General features: G+C 38.5%; 2 protein-coding genes across 4 annotated transcripts in view; one reads left to right on the plus strand and one right to left on the minus strand.

The window, feature by feature from the left end:
- Positions 1-913: 913 nt before the first annotated feature.
- LOC124411483 lies at positions 914-5,788 on the minus strand. The gene is made up of 2 exons (XM_046890602.1): positions 5,706-5,788; positions 914-2,244 (listed from the first exon to the last, which is right to left on the minus strand). The coding sequence occupies exons 1-2, from the start codon at positions 5,739-5,741 to the stop codon at positions 1,831-1,833; spliced, it is 450 nt and encodes a 149-aa protein (XP_046746558.1). The 5' UTR covers positions 5,742-5,788; the 3' UTR covers positions 914-1,830.
- Positions 5,789-11,267: 5,479 nt separating this feature from the next.
- Positions 11,268-22,206, plus strand: part of LOC124411789 — a 44,927-nt gene continuing 33,988 nt past the window's right edge. Inside the window, exons 1-4 of one of the 3 annotated variants that reach the window (XM_046891238.1) lie at positions 11,268-11,412; positions 13,458-13,719; positions 17,557-17,761; positions 17,861-18,457. In XM_046891238.1, the coding sequence (XP_046747194.1) occupies positions 13,485-13,719; positions 17,557-17,761; positions 17,861-18,457 (1,037 nt within the window). In that variant the 5' untranslated portion in view covers positions 11,268-11,412; positions 13,458-13,484. Of the gene's footprint in view, positions 11,413-13,457; positions 13,720-17,556; positions 18,458-22,206 lie in introns of all 3 variants that reach the window. The other 2 variants (XM_046891219.1, XM_046891229.1) reach the window with 2 other exon arrangements.

The following is a 22,206-nucleotide window of genomic DNA, read 5'->3' on the forward strand; positions in this document are numbered from 1 at the left end:
GCGTGTGGGGTGTGAAGGGAGGAAGAGGATGTCGTCTCGTCAAGAAAGTGTTAGAATTGACGGTCCGATGATTGAAGGCGGAAGTCGGACCTTGTTCTCCAGAGATGCACCTGCTTGTGGCTCCGTTTTTTTCTCTCTCTCTAGCGCGTGGTTGTCGGTCCGTGCTCGCAGGGCATTGATACTCGAATACCCCTGCTCATGGCCGAGCCGTGTGTTCGGGGAAATTTGTGGTGGCTCGGCCTTGTTCGGCCTCGCTTCGCGGGTTTGGGGTTTATTGTGACATGCATGCGCTGGTGTAACGTCACAACTCCCCCACCCCACACGAGGTGAAGCCTATAGGGTAAGCAGAAAGGGTGGCCTTGGGTTGCTGTTGGTCTGTATGTAGTTAAGTAATTGTATACGTGTATGTTACTTATGTAGCTTGTTTTGATCTTGGGTTTCGTTGTTGCATCTTCGGTGAGTGTGATGGGTTTTTCCTGTATGTCTTTTCAGTGCTGTGTGTCCGCTGTTTTCTATCGTATGTCTTTTTATGCCAGACTGCTCATCTGTCGATCCGCCAATTTGTGGACGGGGAGTAAAGGATGGTGAGTAGTGTGTACTTTGTGTTTTTAATGTGTGTGCGTGCGTCTTATTTCTGATTTTTGTGTATATGTGTTCTTAAACTTAATTAACCTATCCTTAAGTGGACGTTTCGACTCCTTAACTTAATTAGAGTTGTTCTACGCCTATAATTTGTTTTTCTAAATCTAATTTACATCTGCTAGTTGTCTTAACCCTAATTTGTCTTTGTGAGTTTCTGGTAAATATTCAGTCTTTAAGTTTTGTAAATATTCTCAAAAGTTCAATATCACAGATTATTTTTTTTTGTACTTTTCCATTTAATCTCAGTAGGAATTGTGTTTCGTTTGGCTTTTTGTGTCTATGTGTTTGTGTCTGCTTATTGTTACATAGATTTGTACTTAAATTGTGCCTGTTGCTCTCCAGGTTCGTGTTGTAGTTTTCAGTGTTGTCCGAGTGTTGCCTGTGCGTTTTATCCTTTTATGTTCATTTCTGTGTTGCAGTGTTGTGTTATGTTGCACTAGGTGTGTAGCTTATTTCTTTCTCTCTTCACGCCCGTCCGGCGTCGTCCATCTGGCCCGTCCTTTCTTGAATCTAGATGCTACTACCGGGGGAAGTCTGTGGGTCGCGTAAGTGGCTGTCCTGTCGTATAAGGCTATTTGTGTGTGTCATGTTTTAGTTTTATCGTTTTGATGTGCGTTCTTTTCTTTTCCTCTGTAATTTTTTTTTCTTTAACTGTCTTTTCCGTTTCGGTGTGTTTATTCGTATTGATTTGTTGTGTGTATGTATGTGTACTTCAGTTACTGTGCTCGCGTCTGAGTCGGTTGTGGTCGAGTCTGTTTCGGTCTCGGTGTTAGCTGAGTGTGTCCGTTCTTGTGTCTGTAGTGACTGTTTTGCGGATCGTGTGTCGTGTGTTTTAATTTTTTGGTTTTGTGGGAATGAAGGGAAGTTTCGTGTTCTTGGTCTTGTGTGGGGGTGTGTAATGTTCGTGGCGTTGTGGCGTATCGTGTGTGGTTTTGTGCGTGTGTCTATGTCGTCTTCGTGTTGGTATTTCGTTAATGTGTACTGTTTTCAGTGTGTATATAGCCATGGCTATTTCGTCTGTGGGTTTTTGTGTAGTGTGTGTTGGTTTGGAGTCGTGTTTTTGTGTCCATTTCACCTACGCATCGTGTTCTCCTGCTTGTTTAAATCCTTTGTTTATTCTGTCCATTAATTGAGTCGTGGGTGATGGTGTTCATGTGTGTGTGCGTGGTTGTGTCCGGGCTTGAGGTCCTATTCATGTATGTGTATGTGTTCGTGTAGCTTTTCTTTTCGGACCAGCCCGTAACATTTACTGCAAGTGGCTGTTCCATTTGGTGTAGTATTTTGTTCGAGGTGTGTTGTTGTCGTTGTAGTTTGTGGGGTGCGCGTGGATGATGTTGTAAGTGCTTCCGCGTATGTGGTTGGTTCTGGGTGTAGTGTGTGTCCTGTCGTTGTTACTAGGGTCTGTGTGCATGCACTTGCCTGTGAGGTGGTTGTGTATGTGTTGTCTGTGCCATCAGGTCCATATCTGTGTAGATGTGGTGGCTGTCCTGGTGTCTGAAGTAATGGTATATGTAATGTCTGTCGGGTCCGTTTATTCGTCGGGTATGCCATCCAAGGGGTGATCCCAGATCGCCCCCTTTCTTGGGCGTCTTCCATTTTTACCTGTTGGGGTTGAAATGTATGCGTTAGACTCTTGTTGACCTGTACTTATGTGTATAACTTCAAGTTATCTACATGCCATGATCCTGATTGTTTGCCATTTTCTGACGTGAGTTCGTAAATTGTGGGTGAGATTTTTTTGTGATTGTGAATGGACCTGTCACACGTTTGTTCAGTATTGGTGCGATTCTGTCCGGTCAGAATGAAAGCGTGTGATTTTTTTTCAGTACTCTGTCGACACGTCAGTGAAATTCTATACTTTTTCGATTTACTTGAAATTTGAACTCATTGAACAAAGCTCCATAAAACAAGTGGTTTTCACTAGATTCCAATCAGTAACGTTACACATGTGTTCAGTTATTATTTAAAACAATGTCAAAAAGTGGTGTTATTCGAAAAGCTCCTTGCGTTACAATTCTCATCGTAAAAATCTAAAATAATTCCACAGCCATTAGAGAAGCATACAGAACAAAAGTTGCCATGGATATTGCAATCCGACAAGTTACTACCTAATTGTCCCAATAATTGGCGATTAATAATTTTTGCGAAAAATTTCACAGCCATTGGAGGAGCGTAGAGAAAAAAAATTACCATGGAAATTGCAATCTGACAACAGTAGCATTGCCGCTCCGTTTACCGATGTTTTGAAACCATTTGCTGTGGTGAGTGTTCTGTTCGGTGTGTCGTATATGTCAATTTGTGCTTCGCGTATCATTTTAATGATTTCCACGCCTGCATACGAGTGAGATGAGCCTGTATCTATTAACGCGTTAAATTCGAAGCCTATCATATCCACTCTCACGTGAAATCTTGGGTCATGTGTGTTCTTGTGTAAAGTGTGTGCTACATGATCGGGTGCGTTAGTGTTGTTCGTTTCGGGAGCTACCTCCACCTTGTCTAGGTGTTCCCTTACTCGGTTCCCTGGTTCTGGGTGTGTGGGTATACTCGTTTGAAATGCCCTGTTTGGTTGCAATTATAGGGGTTAAGGCACTCCAGAATTTTCAAATTTTTTTTTATTGTTTTAATGACTCCTTAGGACCTCAGAATGTTATCCCAAAAGATTATGGCAGGGAAATATCTCTAAGTACTTGTTTTTCAAAGTATAGTACAATGCCGCCAGGTAGGGGACTAGAGTACGTATACGGCCAGGGTTGCCACCTCGCGCGAACTGCCAACCCGGAGATCGAGGAACGGAGGGGGGAAGGGGAGGGGGGACTTTTTTTTTATCGAATACAGTGCTAATTATTCACACAAGTGTTACCATCCTTAGAAATTACATGAAAATTCTTTCATGACTCTCTATAACATAAAACTTTAAACGCGTATATCTCAAAACTGCATTTTTTAAGTTGGCCGTACGGATAACTCAAGAAATTTTCAACCAATTCACTTCAAATTTTAACTAGACCGTGAAAAATATATTGTCCAAGGAAGCACGTAGGATTTTTTGTTACATGGCACCGTTCATTCGTTATTAACAATCTTCTGGCGATTTTTCTGCGAATTTTGCAGGTTTGACTTTCGAAGTGTGTCATTTGGCCAAAAATTGATGCATCAAAAAAAATCCTATGTTTTTCTCTAGCTGTTGTTATATACAATGAAAAAAAAATTAGTGACTCATTATAGTTCCAAACCCACAGAAACTGTTAGTACGGCCGTGGAGCCTCGCAAAATAGAGAAGTCATCGGAGAAACGCTGCACAGCCGCCATTTATAAATAAATTATTCTATAAAAATTACGATTTACAATCAATCAAATGTACAACAAACTTCTAACTTCGTGAACTCGATTTATTTTATGTTTTTACAGAAAAAATCCCAAAACAGCCGATTTTTAGGCCTCTTCAGTGGCCTAACCCCTTAAGACACTTGCTTATTGTTAGTGCCGTGCTTGTGCTTATGTATGGTTGAGTTTGTAGGTAAGGTGGTCTGTTTTGTGTTTGTCGTGGTGTTGGTATGTATAGGTCAGTGCTGGTGGCACGTTTGGCATGAGTAATAGCGCTGTGCGTGTAAGTGTTGTGTGTGTTACGGTTGCTGGTGAAACTGTGTTTACGTTTTGTCGTGCTGCCATGTTAGTTTGCGGGAAAAAATTAAATGTTTATGATATGATTGTTCGTCGGCTCGTGTTTTCCCACTCGACATTTGATCCCCACATTTTTACCGCGTTTTCTGATTGTTCGAATTTGGAGTAGTCGTATGGTTTTATGTACATTTTGAATTCTATTCTCATGTTTCCATATGCTATGTCTAGTTGTTGTGTATTGGGTATGGTGGTATGAGTTGTGCTAATAGTGTTCTTAGCGAGACGAGATAAAGTGTGATTTTTTGAAATTGTCCTTGCATGTAATTTCTTATTTTGTGTTCAAGTCTGTCTCTGTATGGTGAATCTTGGAATGTGTATAATAATTCAACCTCGAATTGCGCGCGTATTTGCCATTTCCCGCGACTTAGACGGTACCAGTTTTTCGCGTCCGAGTCTAATATTGGGCTTAAATTGTGTAATAATAGCTTGTCTGTTAGATCGTAGCCTGCTTGCAATGCTCTGTGGTTTTGTATAAACTCGTATGTGCTTTGGTTTATGCGACACATGTATGATACATATTTTCCACGTTTGGATAGTTCGCATGGGTACTGTTGACGGCGTGTGTTATTCGTGTTAGTATGGTAAGTTTTCAATGGTTGGTTGTGTGTCATATACGCGTCGAAGTCTATTAGATTTTGTATCCCTTCTAGGTGAAGGTTATTCGTGCCTATGTATGTGTCCGCACCTACAGTCGGTTCGGGTACGAGTACCTCTGTGTCTTTGTTCGTGTATCGGTGTGATATCTAGTGTGTGTGTAATATATTTTGGTTCGATTCGCACATGTGTGTGCTGTGAAGTGATTCGCAATTTGGTTCTATGATTGGTGCATCTAGTAAGCTGAATTCGTAATTCAAATCGAATTTCTATCGTCTCAGAATGGCTCGTGAATTTGGATGCGCTGGTGGTGCGGGTGTTGTGTACGTAGTGTTTCGTGCGAGTTCTCTGTTCGCGCGCGTCGCCGTACATCGTGTTGTTTTGGTTTCGCGCTCGCGCGTGTGCGCTCTGTGATAGGTTACCGAGCCGTGCGGCCATCTGTGTCTTGTATCTGTCATTGTTGGGTTATGTGTCAATGTATTCGTGTATCTGAGTGATTTTAACCGACTCTGTTTCAAATGTTCGAATGTTCTTTGTCTCTCCTTGTATCGTGCTTCAAATTTGTATAAAATGATTCTACACTATGTGTGCAATTGTCTCTCATCTGATTTTATGGGACTTGAATGTGGGTACTTTTCGTACTTTAAACTTATACATGGCCTTACACTTAAAGTAGATAGCCGAGTGTGGGTGTGTATGTGTGGGGTGTGAAAGGCGAATGGGATGATGTCTCGTCGGGACAGAGGTGATAGAATCGGCGGTCCGATGATTAGTGGTGGAAGTCTGACCTTGTACTCCAGAGATGCAACTGCTCGTGGCTCCATTTTTTCTCTCTCTCTAGCGTGCGGTTGAGTCGGTCCGTTCTCGCCGGGCGTTGATACTCGAATACCTCTGCTCGTCCTCGAGCCATGCGTTCGGGGAAATTCGTGGTGGCTCGCCCTTATTCGGCCTCGCTCTGCGGGTTGGGGCTTATTGTGGCATGCATGTGGAGGTGCAACGTCACAATATAAAGGTAACGTCGACGGACGAATTTATATTCAAATGCAGAGAAACTCCAGAACTAACTAAATTTGATCGTTTACGCTATTTAGAAAATGTTGTGTATTAATAATATTGAATGGAATAATTAATCAGTACCAAGAACATCTTAGCTGAACTATTATTATGTCTAGTTGGATGTTTATAATTATATAGTATCTCTCTTTCTAGATTAAAAGTCACTTATATTTAAATTTGGAATGAGATCACCAATTCTTCTGTGGTTAAAATGTTATTATGGACCAAGCTGAAGACCAGAGAATCACTCTCTGAATACCCAAGTATATTATCTACAGCTAGGGCCCGTTTCTGTTTCTTTTTGATTTTTAATATTTGTAATTCTCGGAAAATAATAATTGAAATTACCTGGTGGCTTGAGAAGCTTGCCACCTATTCTTATGTTATTATTGGTGATCTCAAAATTTATGAAACGGTCAGAACTAGATTCGAAATAACAATATAGATTCGAATACACATTAGGTGACTTGAAAAATTAACGACGGAGCCAGGATTCGAACCTGGTATCTAGAGATGCTTTGCCGGAGACTTACTCTACTAGACCATCTAGCCGCCCTGACCCCAGTGTCATTAACTTCTCTCACTGAGGTCAGGGCGGTTAGGTGGTCTAGTGGAGTAAGTCTCCGGCGAAGCATCTCTAGATACCAGGTTCGAATCCTGGCTCCGTCGTTAATTTTTCAAGTCACCTAATATGTATTTGAATCTATATTATTCTTTAACTAACCTCTTCGCATCGTAATGATATGATTCTCATATCCTCATATCTCTGTTTAGACGGCTGGGCCATCTAACAGACTTGAGTAGTGATATTGAAGAGTCACACTCTCAAAAGAACCACACACACAGTCTATAAGATCTACACAGACTAGTCAAAAATGTGCTTCCGCGACGAAACTTGCAAATGTATTCGAAATAACGTGAAGAAGACTACTTGAATCGACTTAACCTTAGATCCAAAGATCGACGAAATTGAGAGCCGTCGGGTTGTGTAGGTCAGTGGATGGTGTTTCTGGACTTGAGTCTCACCTCGGCCTCGGAGTCGAATCGATGGATACGATTCGTTGAAGATGATATTCAGCCACTTAGTCTTGTTGGATTTCGAATTTATGCTGTCGTCAAAAATTATTGTTCTAAAGTCGAAATGGTTCAATCGCGATTGATTAATAGATGGTGATTGAATTATTATATCATTGAAATTAGTTATTAATTTGAATTGATAATGAAGTTAATCGCATAATATTACCTGATTTTATTGAATCAGGACCGAACTTGATTTGGTTTATAGTCCAGTCGGAATGTACATGAATTTGGAAGACTTCTATTCAACAGCCGTGCCAAATCGCCATTTTTTTTGTAGGTAGTTTGGACCTCAACGAATATATTGTGAAATTTGAGGTGTCGAGAAATGACGGCTGTTGGCCGAAAAAATTATTTGAAAAAAAAAAAATCACTATTTTGATGTTATTATCTTTGGAATGAGATTTATCGAAAAATGTTTCCTACAAAAAATGTGCGCCGTAATAAAATCTACAAAATAAGTTCTATGCAAAAATCACGTATAATTATTGGTTTGGCGGTAAATCACTGTTGAAGAAAAATTTTTCAAAAAATTTATTATTGTATTTACGTGGTTTATTTATAAAGTACTGTTCTGAAACTCATCCATCCCCTAAAAGAAACTGTCCCAAAGAGATATCGATAAGTATTATCTAGCCATGTTATACAGTTCAGCAATAATGACCAATTTTCGTAAATCCGGCGTGTCGATATAGCACTTGTTCCACAAGGCCGAGAAGGTGCAATAAAATCAGGGTGATTCTTTTCAGCATGTACATTCAGGATTTAACTGAAAAGAATAGGTTTTTCAAAAAAAAAACATGTTTTTCGAGGATATAAAATTTTAGCTTATAAACAAATAGAAGTTACGCCTTAAATATTCAAGTTATTCAAAATGTTCTTCAAGATTCTCATAGGTCTTAGCGAGACGCGTAATCTGAAAAAAAAAGTCTCAATATCTTCATTACAAGTCGAGATACAATCATTTTTACGTTTGTTTAATTTATTACTGTTTGAATCAACATTTTCGCGAAATTCAAGTTCGGGGGCATTCGTAATAGTGTTGGGCGTAATATTTGATATTATAGAAACCGTTTTGATCATTAATCTCATGGCAGATCATGACTGCATTCGGTCGCTCGCGCGCGGAATATACGGATGGCAGCGTCGCGTCTGTGCCGCCGGGTGGCGTGGTGGGGGCCTGCGTCTCGCCCCGCGGCTCCTCTCGCCCGGCTTAGTTAACAATTTCCATATATCCCTTATAAATTGTCGTAAATTTTTTTTTTTTTATTGCATCTCTCTCGCACTTGTGCTTCTTTTAAACTACCTGCAAGGGTCGGCTGCGGCCTTGAGTCATAGGAGTTGGGATTTCCCAGTACATAAGGGATTATTTATGGCCTGGAACGACCGATGGTCCTCAAAATGCGGGTGATTAACAGGCGAATTGACAAAAAAAATTTTTTCACGACAATTTATGAGGGATATATGGAAATTGTTAACTAAGCCGCGCGAGGCTTGGAGAATATCAATTTTCATGAGCATTTTCGAATTCGTGAGAACAAACTACGTTGAATCTAACGAAAAAAATTTGTTTACAACAATTTATAAGGGCGATATGGAGAGAGTTAACTAAGCCGGGCGAGCGGAGCCGTAGCGCGAGACGCAGGCCCCCACCACGCCACCCGGCGGCACAGACGCGACGCTGCCATCCGTATATTCCGCGCGCGAGCGACCGAATGCAGTCATGATCTGCCATGAGATTAATGCTCAAAACGGTTTCTATAATATCAAATATTATGCCTAACACTATTACGAATGCCCCCGAACTTGAATTTCGCGAAAATGTTGATTCAAACAGTAATAAATTAAACAAACGTAAAAATTATTGTATCTCGACTTGTAATGAAGATATTGAGACTTTTTTTTTTAGATTACGCGTCTCGCTAAGACCTATGAGAATCTTGAAGAACATTTTGAATAACTTGAATATTTAAGGCGTAACTTCTATTTGTTTATAAGCTAAAATTTTATATCCTCGAAAAACATGGTTTTTTTTTTTGAAAAACCTATTCTTTTCAGTTAAATCCTGAATGTACATGCTGAAAAGAATCACCATGATTTTTTTGCACCTTCTCGGCCTTGTGGAACAAGTGCTATATCGGCACGCCGGATTTACGAAAATTGGTCATTATTGCTAAACTGTATAACATGGCTGGATAATACTTATCGATATCTCCTTGGGACAGTTTCTTTTAGGGGATGGATGAGTTTCAGAACAGTACTTTATAAATAAACCACGTAAATACAATAATAATTTTTTTGAAAAATTTTTCTTTAACAGTGATTTACCGCCAAACCAATAATTATACGTGATTTTTGCATAGAACTCATTTTGTAGATTTTATTACGGCGCACATTTTTCGTAGGAAATATTTTTCGATAAATCTCATTCCAAAGATAATAACATCAAAATAGTGATTTTTTTTTTTCAAATAATTTTTTCGGCCAACAGCCGTCATTTCTCGACACCTCAAATATCACACTATATTCTTTGAGGTCCAAACTACCTACAAAAAAAATGGCGATTTGGCACGGCTGTTGAATAGAACTCATGTACATTCCGACTGGACATAACAAGGATTCGCCAATCGGTTAGATCCTGGAGGTGGACTTGTACTATCATACAGAGTTCCATGAGGAACACAGAGATTTACCTCTCTGTCCTGAGCATTTTACACCGCTAGGTAGTAAAATCACTAAACTCGCCACTACCCTTTACCCCAAAACGAAGTGTATATTACACTATAGAAATTTGAAACAATGTTTGAGTTTACATTTGAAATATTAGTCAAAGTGCATAGAGTTTTAAATTTCGCACAATCTCTATGGCTCGAGTCTTACATCACGCTCAACACCAACATGCGCAAACAGTCTAGAATTGAATTTGAGAAAAAAATGTATAAGGTAATGAATAACGCCGTGTTTGGTAAAACTATGGAGAATGTGCGAAATCACACAGATGTCAAATTGATCACAAAATGGGACGGAAGAGGTGGTGCGAGAGCGCTCATTGCTAGGGCAAATTTTCATAGTTGCACCGTATTTGACACTGATATGGTTATTATAGAAATGAATCTAGTTAAAGTGTGGTTTAACAAACCAATTTATATTGGTGCGGCGATTTTACACCTATCGAAAATTATTCTGTACGATTTTCATTACAATTATATAAAGCCGAATTTTCCTGACAAAAAAGCCAAATTGTTGTACACTGACACAGGCAGCCTTATTTACCAATTTAACGTACCCAACATCTACGATATCGTCAAACGTGATGTTGACTCAATGTTTGACACCTCGGACTACTCTCCCGACAATGTGTACGGTATTCCGCTCAAGAACAAGAAACGTCTGGGTATGATGAAGGACGAGAACAACGGGAAAATGATGACAGAGTTTATTGCGAGCGAAGCTGTACACTGCATTTACAACGATGGGCGAGGATGTGAAAAAACACGTCAATGGTACGAGAGTGAGCAAACGCGTTAAGGGTGTCGCAAAAGTTCAACGCTGAACACCATCACGTTTGACGATGACATTGACGTCACAAAAGAAGTACCTCATAAAACGTAAGGAGAGCTTTATTCCAATAAATTACAATAAATCTCCCTTCTTCTGGTTTCATCCAAATCGCGCGAATTTGTCTACGTTGTCAATTTCACTTTGGTGATTAATCATTATTGGCGACCCACAACTACTGATATGAAGTCTAGCAGAACCTGCAGAACTTTCACGATAATTTCTAGTGGCGAACTTGGGGAATTTTCGTGGAGTGCCGCTCTGACGTCACTACACCACGGAATTCGGGATCTAGTAACTTTTGTCCACTTCATTTCATTGTTCCACGATCCTGTCATATGACGGCATCTCTACATACGCAAGCGTACAGGACACGAAGTTCTGCGAGCCCTCAGCAATATCCCTACGCGTAAGCGTTAAGTATTGTTATTGCAAAGCAGAAAATAGAACGTGACATAAAATTACCATTTGTGTACTTCGAGTGTACTTGCAGAGACTATGTATTACTGTATTACGTGATGTAATATTAACCATATAATCGTGCATAGAGCACTGGAACAATAATATAACTTGATCTTCCGTTCTACATCACGTTTAGTTTCGACAAACAGTGCAAAGGTTTTATTTCACCTGTACGTACGAGGAGGAAACAGGCTAAGACGAGAACGCAGGAAAAAATTGTATTCCTCGAGCAGTCAGGATAGTGATATCAACGTCGTTAATTACCGATGCTCAGTTTGATTGGGGCGAACATAACCTCGACAGTAATTTAACATACACGTACTTTCGAGCATCTTACACTGCGTAAGTATAAAATGACAATTTACTGTCGGTAACTTTGACTATTCCGAGAACACCTCCTTATGTTTTATTGTTATTGAAACGAATCATGATGGTAGTGGGTATTCCACGTTTATTATGCTGTCTATTTTCATGGTACAGTTACTGGAATGCAATCAGACCAGTAATGCAAGAGTCCTGCAGTCACTCGGAAGATATACGGATCATTACATGTGGTGATTAAACCCTCTGTGAGTTTGATAAACATTGGCAATGTTGTCAATAGGTTTTCATGGCTGTGATATTCGAGTAACAGCAAAGCATGATAATTTTTCGAGGCCTATGCGATGATCAAACGTAGGACAAAAAAATTCTTATCTCGCGCAACTAATGTCATTCCATCCAGGGTACTCTATTGTGAAAATATACACTTCACATTCATCAATGATGGAAAAAAAACTCACAAGAATGTTCAAACTCATTTCTAAGTAATGTAAGTTTTGAAGTCATTAGTGTGTAACGTGCAGATAAAGTTCTTACAGATATTTTGTCTTTTCACATGTCTGATATTAATTTGTGAATGTCGATTGATGATTTAAGCCTTTCGCGAACAAAGACATTTCCTAAGAAATAAAATCTCTGCATAGTGACAAAAATACTATGTTGTGTTTATAGTGCGAAAAGTGAATGATTTCTGATGAACATTAAGTTTGCACTGTGAGCCGAAGGCTAGTACTGTGTTCACACAAATACCCATGTGGTTTTGTCTGTACAAACCAAAGGTGAGTGCTGCAATTGCATGAGTACTTGTATAAACGCAGCATAAGCCAGAGCTAGTGCTATAATTACCCGAAGCAGACATCGCGAATCAGCATATGTGGTACACATTATTTCTTGCACCACGTGTCTTGGAAAGTGATTTGTCAAGTATGGAAGGTGCCGCTGCGTACATTCACAGCAAGGGTTAGAGTCGAGTCAAATTTGTGTTAAGGTTGTCTTGGAATTAGGTCAGAGTTGTGTTAGCGCTGTGAATCGGATGTGCAGGAAAAGAGGTTTCAATGATGAATTCAGAAGGAGTAGCACTGATAACTTACTATCAAACAAATTTGCAAAAACTATTTTATATTTCTAAACTCTAACCTGACTCACCTGGCTTTAACCGAACTCCGACCAGACTCTGACTCGACTCCAACTCAAGTCTGACTCGACTCTAACCGTAGGTGTGAATGTGCTTACTGACTTCGCGTGAAATTGGGGCTGTGTAACTTACGCTTATGCCAATATTGTCTTTCCACATTGTTTCGGAATAGAGCACCTTACGCATACTCCATAGGCTTTTAAAATTAAAGTTTTCAAGCAGATGTAAGAAAAACTTATTCACCTTTTTACCTTTTGTTCATTCATTGATCAGTTTTAATTTATTAGTGTATTTATCCTATCCAATTTGTTAATTTGAGAATTAATTTGTATGGCACACAGTAGCAAAATGAATATATTTGGTTTATTCAGGTCTTTATGCTTGAAGGTCTACTGCATTTCTAACAATTCGTAAGTTGCGAAATACACATTTCTTTCAATGCTTCGTTACTTCAGTATTATGAACTTTGACCTGGTAATTATAAAAGACTGTGTCATCTGCATGTATAACACATTTTTAAGGAGCATAAGTATATTGAGACAGGTTCCTGTTAAGACCTGGATTAACACGCCTGACACTGCACTATCATACACATCTTAAACAAGTAAATGCTGCCAATAAAAATCTTTGTTGGAAAATATGAGGGAAAACACATATTGATGTCTATAACTAAACTAGATACATATAGAAAATCTTATAGAAAATCCATCCCTTCAGAATGTATTCAAGTAAATTCGTAATAAGTTCTTAGTTTCAAGCTATCTTTGCGAACTATGGTTTACAATTCTCTCGAAGGTAGCATGGGCCTTTCTAGAGTTGAATACTTGCTTTACCAATTTTTCATAATTAGGTTTAGATCCAGTCTTTTTATAGAAAAGTTGTTCTTATTTTTATTTATAAAAATAAAAAATTTGTACCTGTTTCTTTACAGATATAAAACACAGAGATCTATTACACAATGGCTGCCCGATTATTGAAAGATCCGGCAACCATCAACAGCAGAGTGTTTGTAGGTCACCTGCAGACCGAAGACATGAACAAGCATGAATTGGAAGAGCATTTTCAGAAGTATGGCACCGTTGTTGGTTCTTTAATTAACCGAGGGTTTGGTTTCGTGCAGTTTGAAGATGAACAGTCAGCACTCATCGCAATACAGAATGAAAATGGAAGCATGTTTAAGGGCAGACGAATAGGTAATATGTCCTTCAAATCTGACACATTATCTGTGTCTTGCATTATCATCCTCACAAGCATCCTCAATTATCTACTATATCATAACTTTTCGATTCTACCGTACGTATACAGAGAAAGTCTTCACAAGTGTCGAATGTAGGTGAATCAATGCGAACTAATCTTACGACTCTTGAACCATTAGAAATCTAAACATGTCAAACTACAATGTCTATGGTATGGGTAGTAGTTATATTAATTTTTTCAATACTTTCAAGTCGATGTTCAGGTTATTATCAGAGAAGGCTAGTCTCTTGGGCATTAGATTCCAGGTTTCTTCTTTACATGTACTACACACTCATAAAAATTACCATTCAAAGGAAGGATTCTAGTAAAATCTTAATAATACCGCGCTTGACGTTTTTGGAGTAACTAAAAAACATGTAGTAAAATATCCCTTTCTGCAAGATTGAAGTTATTACAGTGTGTGTCCTGAAAGAAAATTCAGGTTTCTACTGCTCCTTGAATAAGGTATATTACACTAGCGGGGCCAAAACTGCGGGCGACAACCAGACCAAATGGGTAATTTGTAGCCGATTTGTAGCGAATTTGTTGCGAAAATGAAAAATTTGAAGCGTTTTCCGTTCAAGAGAAAAGCGTAACACCGACAGCGTAATATTAACGTAGCGAGGACCAAGAAAAGTTTTTATCGAATGGATGAACTGCAGCGTTATGCGCATCAGAATTTGTAGCGTTGAAAATACGATCGAACCTTGATAATATTGTTCCCCAGAAACAATTATTTGAGACGTGAAAATAATTTTTTTAGTTTCATAATATTAAAATCGCAAAATAAATTACTCTTGAACATCAACCGACAGGGGACCTATTGGAAAAACTCGAATCTGATATCTGGCACAACTTTGAAGTACACCCGCACTCGCAACAAATTGTTACGAGACAGTAGGAGGTCAAAATAGTTCAAATACGAATTTTGGAATCATTTTGAGGTCCACCCGCACTCGCAACAAATTGTTACGATAGAGTAGGAGCTCAAAATAGTTCAAATTCGAATTTTGGAATCATTTTCAGGTCCGCCCGCACTCGCAGCAAATCGTTGCAAGACAGTAGAAGCTCAAAATAGTTCAAAATCGAATTTTGGAATCATTTTCAGGTCCGCCCGCACTCGCAACAAATTGTTGCGAGACAGTAGGAGGTCAAAATAGTTCAAATTCGAATTTTGGAATTATTTTCAGGTCCGCCCGCATTCGCAACAAATTCGAATTTGAACTATTCCAAGCTCCTACTGTCTCGCAACAATTTGTTGCGAGTGCAGGCGGACCTGAGAATTATTCCAAAAATTCGATTTTGAACTATTTTGAGCTCCTACTGTCTTGCAACGATTTGCTGCGAGTGCGGGCGGACCTGAAAATGATTCCAAAGATCGAATTTGAACTATTTTGAGCTCCTACTCTATCGTAACAATTTGTTGCGAGTGCGGGTGGACCTCAAAATGATTCCAAAATTCGTATTTGAACTATTTTGACCTCCTACTGTCTCGTAACAATTTGTTGCGAGTGCGGGTGTACTTCAAAGTTGTGCCAGATATCAGATTCGAGTTTTTCCAATAGGTCCCCTGTCGGTTGATGTTCAAGAGTAATTTATTTTGCGATTTTAATATTATGAAACGAAAAAAATTATTTTCACGTCTTAAATAATTGTTTCTGGGGAACAATATTATCAAGGTTCGATCGCATTTTCAACGCTACAAATTCTGATGCGCATAACGCTGCAGTTCATCCATTCGATAAAAACTTTTCTTGGTCCTCGCTACGTTAATATTACGCTGGCGGTGTTACGCTTTTCTCTTGAACGGAAAACGCTTCAAATTTTTCATTGTCGCAACAAATTCGCTACAAATCGGCTACAAATTACCCATTTGGTCTGGTTGTCGCCCGCAGTTTTGGCCCCGCTAGTGTAATATACCTCCTTGAATATCCTTAAATCCTGGAACTATCCTGGAGAACAAAAATTATTCTTTAAGTCTTGGAAAAGTCTTGGAATATTTTGATTTATCCTGAAAAAATTAACATATGTAAATTTTTGACAGAATACTGTGACATTTCATTTGTAACACGCTGCCTTGAATACGTTAAATTTTAGCAAACGTACCATACAGTCGTTGAAAATTCTGTATATACACTGCTATATAAATTTTTTGATTTAACAACTAACCAATTTACCTTGTCCTCAAAAATTTACAAGAAAAAAAAAGTAAGGTCCTTGAATTTTTATTTATTTTTCTTTCTTCCTCGCCCTTTATTTTTCTTGGAAACTCCTGGAACAGTGCTGGGATCGAAATTCTCGATCGCAGTAGGCACCCTGAAAATTTCAATGTACTGCAATGAAATAGTAATGCACAAGGAACTTTTGACCTCGGTGCGCTGGAAATTGCCAATAATTGCCAATGGAAGGAATTTTTGATTACATCTTCTTTAGTAGTTTCAGAAACTAAAACATCTATTTTCTTTAAATTTTCACCCAAGTTTCCTCTTAAATCATAATGAAATTTCAGGGAGTCAACTTGAAGTTTCTTAAGAGAAATTGCGAATATGCTTGAATAAAGATCACTTTTATATTTCACGATTACTATCAAACTTAACGTGTATACGAAGAAATGTGCTTAAGAGGACTGTGGAGGTTTAAGATGTTGAAACTTTGCGTGACTTTGATTACTTATAACAATGGTACAAACGAATATAACCGGCTCATACTTTCAAGGGTGTTTATTGGCACATTTGTCAATAATTATACTGTATGGTATAGTTCCCAAGTCAATAATGTGGTCGGTCCATCGTAATTAGTCCAACAAGGTCAAATGGGGTTTGACCACGATATCAGCCAAACTGGTTATCCAATCCGGAGTGTCATTGTCTGAATCTCTGTATTGGACCCCTCTCTATCGATTCCCTTTGAAAAATTGAAAACAAGATGAAAAGTATAAAAATGTTGACGAAAAAAATGCTAAATTAGGAAGAAATCAGGGCATTTATTGTTATAAAATCGTGACAGCATTTTTTAGGGATTACATTTCAGGGAGGATTGATAGAGAAGGGTCTAATAAAGAGATTCAGACAATGAGACTTTGGATAAGATTATCCATTTGGTTTAAGTTGTAGTAAAACCCAATTTTAAATGTTTGGACTAATTATGTTGGATCATCCACATTATTGACTTTGGAACCATGCCATACAATGTAATTATTTACAAATATGGCAATAAGTACCACTAAAAGTATGAGCAGGTTACATTCATTTTTATCATTGTTACAAACTACCAAAGTCATACAAAGTTTCGTAATGTCTAACCTGTACAGTCCCCCTAATTGTATGGACTGCCTGAAAAAATTGTATGTAAAAACGATTTTGATTCTAAATCCTTGATTTGTAATAACCATGTCAAGTATTTAATGTTGTATAATAATAACTGAAAATCATTTGCCTTGAAAACCTACATTAGTAGTCAGTTTTACACTAGAATGCTTTCATCGGTAATTGTATTACATTGAATCAAAATCTGTTCATCCAAGTGCTGTAATTCAAATTCACATATATTACTAAATCTTGGAAATCGTTGTATGAAAAATGCATCATAATCTTACCAAAATGATGAGACACCCCAAGATATCCTGAAATGAATAATAACAAAGGCACAAGAAAATTATTCCCAACAGTTGTTGGTTTTATCCATAGTCCAGCAATCATGCAATTGACAATCACAAAATTATTCTTACGAATGAACATATTATTAATTTCTTTTTATTTTGGTCTTGTGATGATGATAGTTTCTTTTACATCCAGACGTCCGACCTGCTAAAAAGGATGGCCAGACTGCGAGTAGTGGCGCTGCCGCAGGAGGGGGAGGACCCGGCAATGTAGGGGTAGCCAGTGTTGGAACATCCAGCGGTGGGGGAGGATCTGACACCCAGGGTAACTTTCCACCACTGCAACCAGGAGGCAACAATTCTTTCGGCAATAACCAATTCACAAGCCCCAATGATTCGTTCGCAAGTGGAAATCAAGGCTTCAACAGTGGGCAGAACCAAAATTTTCCTAATGACCAATTTGGAGGTGGTAATCTAAGCCGAAACAACACCAATGAACAATATCCAGGATCTAATCAAAATTCCTTTGGAATAAACCAGCCTCGGGGGGCTGGAAACGATCAGTTTGGGGGGAATCAAACAGGAAACCAATCTCGGGGGGCCGTAAACGATCAATTTGGCAATATGAATCAAAATCGTGGGCCAGTCAATCAAAATCGTGCAGGTAATGGTGACCAATTTGTGGCTGAAAACCAAAATCGGGGGAGTGGAGAACAATTTGCTACTGGTCATCAGAACCGAGGTTCGGGAAATCAGAATCGCGGTGCTGGGAGTGACCAATTTGGAGGTGGAAATGCTGGGAACCAAAACCTCAATCGAGGAGGAGGCAACATGTTTGGTGGTAATAACCAAAGTAATCAAGGAGAAAATCAAGGTCAAGGCAGAAGGCCAAGAGGGAATAGAGGTGGTAAAAATAGAAATAAAAACAGAGACAGTAGTGGTGGTGGAATCGGAGGTGGGGGCGGTGGACTCGGAGTTGGTGTTACAACTGGTGGTAGTGGTGGTGTCAACTTTAGAGATCGGAGTCCATTAAGCAGAGGGAGCCACAATGAAGATAAAACAGGGCGTGATTGGGATCGTGGCAAACAGGGAGACAGGTATGTTATTGAACAGAATTTGATTTCTCACATTATTTAAGAGGTACGCTTGCAAAACAATAATTGTTGCTGGTCCTTGGTAATGAAGTTGGATACAATACGTGTATAAAAACTAAGTGTACTAATGCATGAATCGGAAAATGTACAGGGATTTTTCGGTCAAAAGTGCAGGCACTACACTCTTGGAGTGATTTTATAACACTATTATACGAAAGTGCGAGTTTTTGGATTCTCAACGTATGCGTTTGACGTGGTTATAGTATTTTAATTTATTTTTGTATTATTTCATGCCAGAGAGAGGCATTTTATTTTTGTATGCATCTGACGTATTTCCTTACAGTTTCAATGCTTTCACAGCAAACTGTAGTCTGTGTTTAATACAAGTATTATGCAATTAAAGGCTCCTTGACCTTTGGTGAATTAGAAATCAATTGGGAGATTTTATCGACATTTCCAGTCCTGTTTTTGGTATACATGAGTTGACTGAAACACTCCAGCCAATGCAAATTGAATTGTAACAGATATTGCCTTCTTTCAGAGTTCTGATGTATAATAACATATATTTGTGCTAAAAATCAGTAAGGATTAAACTTCCAATTTCACTCACCCACGCTTTAAATTTCGAGTTTACTTTTTAAAGGTTTAACTGTTACCATATTCGTATGTCAGACCCTGCAAAATAGTGTAAATTCTTATTTTTTTTTTTCATTCTTGCATAGGAGGGAAGAGATTCGAATGGGAAGCAGAACGAAAAGAAACATTTTCTGCAAATTAATCATCAGTACACTTAGAACTCAATTTATTCAACATAAATATTGCGTTTCTCTGCATGTAACCCCTCCACCAATCACGTAGTAATTGCAGTAAAGTTCTATCAAGGATCAAGCATATAGTGATAATGTTACTGATTAATTATTCTACCTTTCGATCTACTGATATCTGTTTCATCATAAAAACATTTTTGAAAAGATCTCAGTATAAACTGAACTTATCACATTACTACTGTTGCCATTAAAATAGGTTTGTCATTAAAACCGTATCAATTCACTACAGAAAAATTTGGAGAAGTCATTTTTAAGATGATTTTACAACTGATGTAATTTAAAATTCACACATCAATTCGAATATCCAGTTTGAACAAATCTTAGCATTCGATAGATACCAGAGTCACAGTTGTACCATCAATGAGACCGGTTGGGTAAATGATTAGTGGTTAGCGTTCATCAGCTCAAGTACTTCGCATTGCTACGCTCTCTCGTACCTTGACAACTAATACATTTTGAACTGTAAAACCATCGTTATATGCACGGAGTAGAATTTCATGTAAGTTTCAAAGTGGCAACATGATTATAAAACCTTTCTATCTTTTTTCTCAAAACACTATTGGCATGTCCAATGACATAAAGTCGGAAGCATCATTATATGCTCTTTGCTGTTTTTAACAACAAATAAAGTATATCTTTTTTTCTTCCTATTTCAGCAGAATACACACAAGTATGCTCGAAAGGTTCAAAGTCAAGATTGGTAGAGTAGGGGCTCCTATTTATTTTCAGTGGTCATTTTCAATAATCCCCATTTTTACCCATAGGGTGGTAGGTGAAAAACCCATGAAAATGTTCTACTACATTAGCCTTGTTGGGGGTTAATGAGTTGTACTTGATATACTGATATGCGCTTACAGGTGTTTTCTATGATAAGCCTTAGTAAAAACCAAATCGATATTGCATCAGGCTTTGAAAATGCCGAGAAATCGGTGGAGACACGTTTCACCTATTTTCATCCCGTGAGGAGTCGAATTTCAAGAAATCCTCGAAAACATTTTTAGATATTCCAATGAATACCCGTTATAAACAAAAATTAAATCGATATCTCATTGACTGGGCTGAAGAGCTATTTAGAAATCGCCGAAAAACACGTTTCACCCCTTTTCATCCCCTTGGAAGTGGAATATATAAAAAAAAAAAAATCCTTATTTGCAGTTGCTCACGTGATGAAAGAAAGATGCTCGCTGAAGGTCATGTTCCTAGGTCCAAGGGTTGAGCCTGAGCGTTGATGAATCGCTCAGAACTTCTTATTTTATATATCTAGAAATGACTTTTCATACTCATAGTACTGAAGCGTCAAGACTTAAAAAACAATTCCCCAAAGTCATTAGGCCAGATGGCTAGAAGTTTTCGAAGAAAATCGATTTGGAAATATTGCAATTGTGCCATGGAGACTAATTTACAAACATTAAACGTAAGAACTTCAATTACATACAATTATACAACGTATCGCAAGTTGAAATTTTCACTTCACTGCCGGGGTTTCGCAAGAGCCCTGGTGATATTTGTCGTAGAAGCAAGGGGAAAAAAAATGTTACACGGCAGGGAACAGGCGAAAATGTAGGCGCGGTGGTGAATTATCACGGAAATAAAGAAGAACTGTACATCAATTTTCGATCTAACATTTTTTTTTATTTTTTAATAAAAATTTAATTTATCATATGTATTGTTAGTTAAGAATTACTATATTCAATAATAAGCCCGACTTTTCCAGCGAGAGGTAAGCGAAAGCAAGTCCACGTTTGTCATTGAAAATCACGAAATATCCGTTTATTACCATAAGTGATTAATTTCACTCGTGAATGATGGGGGTATACTCCGGTATACGTATTAAAAAAAAGAAAATAGAATTAAAAAAAGGAAATTGAAAAAAAGAAACTGCTCCCAGCAGGAATCGAACCAGCGTCACACCGCTTACCAGACCAACGCGCTAGCCGGTGAGTCACGGTCCTCGGTGTTGAGAGCTTACCGTTTAGCGTCCATACACCCTTGCAATATTTCAAAATTAACTTTCTTGAAAATTTCTGGTCATTTGGCCCATTGGCTTTGGAGAATTGTTATTCGAGCCTTGAGGCTTCACTACCATAAGTGTGAAAAATTGCTAAAATGTCATTAGTGTAGTGTTCCCTTGTTAATTAAAAAACTCTTCTTGGCTCAATATGGTTTGATTGAGACTCCAGCTGCGGTGATAATTCGAGTGGATAGTGGAACACCAAATACTATGCCGGTAGACTAGTGACTACGTTGAGGACGCGTTGTCAATCCATGACTATTGTGTAGATAGCTGTAGCTACGGTGCTAGCGCATTGTGTTGAACGTGAGCAGCGATTACAGCGACTTGCGTTCATTACCGACATAATTTCACGAAGTGCTTTGCTGCAAGAACTAATGACTAGTGCGTATCGAAAAAGCTCCGCTACTTCTATCACCAATAAAGAGGGTGAAAAATCTACTGCTGATAAGAGACCTAGAACGCCTTCTTTCTTTTGTGGTAAAATGGTTCACAAATCTCATGATTGTTGACATCGTAAGAAGGAAAATAAAGAGAAGGCAGCAGGAGCAAAAATAAATTAGTAAAGTCTCGGGGAAGAAGAAGCCTGTCACCTGTTTAAATTACCTCTTGTTTATTGACATATCAGTCAGAGCAAAATCCATCTCTGTCATCTGTATTGTAGAACTATGTACTCCTGCCATTGACGTAATGATGTTAACAAAAAATCAATCGACTTGAATGCTAGTTCATTAATTAATACAGTGCAAAAACTTATGCTGTCAGCCATTTGACAGGACCTGGTTTCGGCAGGAGCAAACATACAGTATATCTCGCACTATGGTTCTCACTGTGCTAGATAGAAGTATGTAAGTTGTTTTCAATTGAGAACCCCTGTCCATTTCCAGATATAGTTGCCTACTTTGTCCCTTCTA

This window comes from Diprion similis, chromosome 2 (assembly GCF_021155765.1).
Source record: "Diprion similis isolate iyDipSimi1 chromosome 2, iyDipSimi1.1, whole genome shotgun sequence".
Taxonomy (NCBI): domain Eukaryota; kingdom Metazoa; phylum Arthropoda; class Insecta; order Hymenoptera; family Diprionidae; genus Diprion; species Diprion similis.